The following is a 5,475-nucleotide window of genomic DNA, read 5'->3' as shown; positions in this document are numbered from 1 at the left end:
TATATTGGTTGTTTCTTTAAAGGAAAGCAAGGAGGGGGCCAGCAGGTGGTGTGGTGGTTAAGGGCTCTGGACTCCCACATGGTCAACCATGGTTCGAGTCCTGGACCTGGTGGCTTGCTTTCTCACTTTCTCTCTCTCTGATAACATTAAAATAAATAAATAGAGTGAAATAAAACAATTATTTCAAATCAGTCTATCCATCAAGGCCAGCGGGGAGGCCCCAGGCCTATATCTTCACCAGGAGAGGCCACACGGCTGCCCCAGAGGATTTCTGAGCCACGGCAATCCTGGCTCCGCAGAGTGCAGGGCGGGGACACAGTGGGCTGCCCGGATGGCGCTCACCCTCCTCTGCCCCTGCGGGGCCGGCGAGGAAACCCCCGCCGGAGCGTAGAAAGACACAAAGACCTCCGGGAAGCGAAACTGAACCGTTTATTGGCCGGGGTCTGGGTCTCAGGCATCTGGGAAGCTTGGCTCCGTGCCCCCCAAAGACCCTCCCCGGTTTTTGATTTCACATGAAATTACACTGAGGCGTGAGGTTTCTCTCCCCCTGATGAGGTGAACCCCAGCTTCCAAGCGGGAAATGAGCCAGGGGTTACTCAGGGGTCTGGGTGAAGCCAGAGCCCGCCCCACACACGACTTTGGCAGCATTGCTACGGACACAGAACGCAGGGAGACAGAACGGCATCCATGCTGGTGGGGGGGGGTACATGATGCAGACACACGCGTGCACACACACACACACACACACACACGCTGACACACATAAATACATGTTTGTACCGTAACTACTGTCGTGTCCTTTCCATCTGTCCACAGGATTTAGCAAAAGTCCTTCTGGGGCAGGTTGGGGAGAACCACCCCAGAAAATGTCCTGGGCCACCCCACCCCTATAGTCCATTTTCTAGACCCTGGAAAGGAGACCCCACAGGTTCGGTTCCAGGTCACGCTCCCTTCGGAGACCTGGGACTGAGTTGGGAGCGAAGGTATTGACGTGAAAGTATTTGGGGGGTTGTTTTGGGGGGTGAGGGGCTCTGTGCAAACATCTCCCCCAGAATTTATTTAAGTTCTTCCTTGCCCCCCCAGTGGGAAACCCCAATTCCTCAGCTCCCTAAACCGGTTTTTCTAATCCTTGGTGCCCCCGAATAGTGCAACTGGCTGGTGAGGTCTGAGAGTGGAGAACGGGAGCCAGCCCTTCCCCCCACATCTCACACGTGGTTTCCGGGCATCTCCTGGACTGACAGGAACGGGAAGGAGCAGCCTGAGCACCAACTGATGAGATTTGGGGAAGCTGTGATTGCAGGCCCCGGGGGCAGGGGTTCCAAAGGACCAGCCTGAGCCTGCCCAGAGAGGTGGCAGGAGGCTCACAGGGAGGGTTTGGTGCAGGGTAGGGAGTGAGGGGGTCAGGCCAACATGAAATCCTTTGTACCTGGTGGTCAACTTCTGCCCTGAACCCCTCTGGGTGACCCCGACCCTTGATAGGATCCAGTTTTAAAGGACTCAAATGAATATAGCACTGGCTTCCAGGGCCCCCCTGCAGCGCTGCCGACTGACCGGTCAGCGCCTCCGCCGGCCACGCCAAGCATGAGATATTTTCGGCATCACCCAGGTCCGCCAGGAGGACGCCTGGCTCAGAAGCCGGTCCTCACCGTCTAAGGCCGCACGGTGCCTCCTGGATTATGTAACCTTCCTGGTCGTCAGCCCCAACCGCCCCTCACACCACCGTGTTGCCCTCCAGAAACGTGGGCGACGTGGGCATAGGTGTGCCCCTCTCCAGGGAGCTGGAGCTGCGGACGGGCAGGAGGGGGTGGCCCGGGGTCCCGTCCTGCCGTCCCTGCATCCCCGCTGCCCTCCGCCAGCACTGCAGGGGCCGCAGGACCTCCCGCCGCAGGTCCCGGCTCCGCCACGTGTAGATGACGGGGTTGAGCAGCGAGTTGAGGGTGGCGAAGGCGAAGAAGTAGTGCGCTTTGTAGAGGACGGGGCAGGTGCGGACGGGGCAGGCGTAGTCCAGGAGCAGGATGCTGAAGGCAGGCAGCCAGCAGAGGATGAAGACGCCCAGCACGATGGTGACCGTCTTCAGCAGAGCCAGCGTCTGCTGGCCCGCCCCGTCCAGGTCGTTGTGGCTGGAGCGGACCACGCAGTAGATGCGGACGTACAGGACGACGATAGCTAGCAGGATGGCGGAGAAGATCGTGACAACGCACAGCACGTACTGCTTGGCGTAGAGCGGCAGGACGGTGGAGCAGGCCTCCAGGCGGCCCAGGCAGTTCCAGCCGAGGATGGGCAGGCCGCCCAGAACCAGCGAGATGAGCCAGGAGGCCCCGATGAGCAGCAGCATGCGACAGCTCTTGTCGCTGCCGTACAGCTTGACCTTGGCGATGGCCACGTGGCGCTCGATGGCGATGGCCAGGAGGCTGAAGACGGAGGCCGACAGCGTGATGAAGGCCGAGCCCTCGCGGGCAAACCACTGCACCGGGGTCAGCTTGAGCGTGAAGGGGCCGGACAGCAAGGTGTTGGCGATGAAGGCCACGCCCGCCAGGAGGTCCGAGGCGGCCAGGTTGCCCAGGAACAGGTACATGGCCGAGTGGAACTTGCTGTTGCGGGCCACCGCCACCAGCACCAGGAGGTTCTCCACCACGATGGTGCAGCACAGGAGGATGATGAGGGCCGAGGCCGCCTGGCGTGAGGGCGTCTCCTGCGTCTCCAGGGTCTCCTTGGTGTAGTTGTAGTGTTCCCAGACCTTGCTGGTGTTCAGGTACTCCGAGTACAGGCTGCCCATGGTCGGGCTCAGCGGCCCGCCGGGGCCATGGGCTGTCAGACTGCAGAGAGAGACGGACAGACAGACGACAGGTCAGATGGGTGGGCGCTGCCTGGGCTCTGTGCTCAGACCGCAGACATAAACGGCTCACCTTGGGACCAGCAGTTAGCGTAATGGCTATGTTGCTGGACTCCCCTGTAGTCGACCGCAGTTCAAGTCCCAGACCCGGTGGCTTAAACTCACGCCGGGCGCGTGTGCGTGCATGCCCAAGATCCCGAGAGGAGAATGGAGGAGAAGGGAGTGGGTGTGGCCAACCCCTCTGGTGGGTGATTTCTCGCTCTCTGTCTCTCTTTCTGGCCAGCGCATGTACCCTATAGCAAAAGCCTCTCCAAAAAATAAAAATAAAAAAAAGTTCCAGTTCTGTCTTTCTTCGCTGAGTGGCCACACAAAGGCGCCATCATTGTCCCTCCCCTGCTTTTACAGAGGGGAAGCCCAGAGAGGTCGATTCACGTTCCCCGAGTCTCCAAGCAAGCAAGAGACACGGCCAGAGAGACTGGCCCCATAGCCTCCATAACCCTAGGCAATACTCTCTCTGAAAAGAACAGAAGCAAGGCCAGCAGGTGGCGTAGTGGTTAAAGGCACTGGACTCCATGTCTGACGACGGTTCAAGTCCTGGACCCGGGGGGCTTGAAACTCACACTGGACACATGTGCATGCATGCCCAAGATCCCAGGAGGAGAATGAAAGAGAAGGCATGGTGGCCCTGGCCAATTTCCGGGGGCTGGGTGATGTCTCACCATCTTCTTTCACTGTCTCTGTCTCCATCCCTCCTTCCCCCCACCCCCTTCCCTGGCAAGTGCACGGGCCCTAAGACAAAAATCTCTTAAAGAAAAGAAAAGTAGAAAAAAAGAAACAAACAGGGCCAGCAGGTAGTGTGGTGGTTAAAGGCACCAGATTCCACGTGGCCGACCACGGTTCAAATCCCAGACCCAGGAGCTTGTAGGTCACTCCAGGCACACGTGCGTATGTGCCCAAAATCCCCAAAAGAGGGAGAAGTGGAGGGGAAAGGAAAAAGGCGTGACCATTCCTCACGAGGGAGCGCTTTCTCACTCGTTCTCTCTCTGCAACACCTACCTTCTAGCGAATGCAATATATATATATGGAGAGAGAGAGAGAGAGAGACAGAGAGAACACGGGCGATGTGAACTTCCAGAAACCTGGTCCCGAGAGTGAGCCCCGGGCAAGGGAAGTCCTGGAGGGCGTGTCTCTGGAGGCGAGGGCGTCTCTCTCTTTCTCTCTTTCCTGGAACACACGGGCGCCTCGGGCCCCTGACCTGGGTCCGTGAGATCCCCAGCCCCGATACTACCATCCCATTCATTAACCACCCACTGCCCAGGATTTCAGGCTGGCTCCACGCCTCGGGGCCATGGGTGCTCCCAAGATAAGGTCTTGGAGAGACGTCAGGGCGGCCTTGAGGTTCAAGCATCCCAGAGGTCACGCCACCTCTAGGGACACAGCCCCTGGGGGCAAGCCAGCGTTCTGGGAAAAGCCACTGGACACGCCAAGTGCGACTTAGCCGCGGCATCCTCATCCCTGGAATGGGGACAGGAAAATCCTTTCAAAGGATGCATGAGGAACACTTAGTAAGAGCACGCAGGGGACAATATTAGCGTGACCCAGCTCCCCTCTTCCCGACACATGCACGCGGCTCTGGACCCGACTTCATGCTGAGTAAACCAACCAGAAGGGCTTCCCCACAGGCTGTTCTCATCGGCACCATCGGGCTTTGCGCAGGGACAGAGGGTCCCAGAGGGGTGGGCAGGGCGCTGGCACCCCCTCCCCAGCCAGGATGAAATCCAGATGTGAGGCCCCGGGAACTTTCCAGTCACATCCGGGGCGGGGAAGTCTTTGGGTAGGGGGGGAACCAGGGGGAGACCTGCCTGGGAGGTCCTGGCTGGGAGGACAGGGCAGTCAGCCCTGAAGTCACGTGAGCAGTGAGGGGGCATGCAGCCCCCCAGGGAAGGGGGGGAAGCATTCGTTTCCATGAAAGCCTGAGTCACTCCACACAGCCCCTCCTTCTAGGAAAACTGAGCCTTAGGGGGAAGGGCTGGGAAGAGGCCCCCGCGTGGGCAGAGGATGAGAGACAGACACCACGGCCTTCCCCCAGCTCGGGGTGGTGGAGGGGGTAGGGTAGGGGGCTCCCAGAGGGGCTCATGCTGGGTCTTTCAAGAGGGAAGCAGAGACAGAAGCAGCTCCAGCCTTTAGCTAAATAGAGGGAGGGGCAGGGAGGGGCGGAGAGGGGCGGGGACAGTCCTGTCCATCCCTGGAAACGCGCCCAGCCAGGACCACATGCCAGGTACGAGCGCTGTTCCAGAAAAGGCTGGTTAGTCCGGTTCCCAGAGAGCCTAGCCGTCATGGGGGCTTCCGGGGTCGCCCAGACATCTCAGTCCCCGGCCACCCCCTTGGAAGGGCATCCTGGCCCCCCGCCGGTCAGAGACAGCTGCTCCCCCAGGGCGGAGGGACATCCGTCCTAGTTTGGGAACAGAGAAGGGCTTGTGCACGTCCCTGGGGACTGCCGCCCCGCCCAGATAGTCACACAGAGGCCCCTTGTTCCCTGGCCGGACGGGGCCCCCGGGCGCCCCGATGCCCTCTGCCCGCTGCAGCCGCTTGGCCTGGCTCAGCCGCCCTTGCCAGACCGGCCGGCGGGGGGCAGGCGGCGG

General features: G+C 60.2%; 1 protein-coding gene across 1 annotated transcript in view; it reads right to left on the bottom strand.

Moving 5' to 3' along the window:
* Window positions 1-406: 406 nt before the first annotated feature.
* Window positions 407-5,475, bottom strand: part of S1PR2 (sphingosine-1-phosphate receptor 2) — a 7,557-nt gene continuing 2,488 nt past the window's right edge. The window contains exon 2 of the mRNA XM_027765552.1: window positions 407-2,816. Within this exon, the coding sequence (XP_027621353.1) occupies window positions 1,712-2,776 (1,065 nt within the window). The 5' untranslated portion in view covers window positions 2,777-2,816 and the 3' untranslated portion in view covers window positions 407-1,711. The remainder of the gene's footprint in view (window positions 2,817-5,475) is intronic.

The sequence above is a fragment of the Tupaia chinensis genome, unplaced genomic scaffold, assembly GCF_000334495.1.
Source record: "Tupaia chinensis unplaced genomic scaffold, TupChi_1.0 Scaffold138665_1, whole genome shotgun sequence".
NCBI lineage: Eukaryota > Metazoa > Chordata > Mammalia > Scandentia > Tupaiidae > Tupaia > Tupaia belangeri.
The sequence above is the reverse complement of the archived record's forward strand: the minus strand, read 5'-3'. Positions and strand labels throughout refer to the sequence as shown.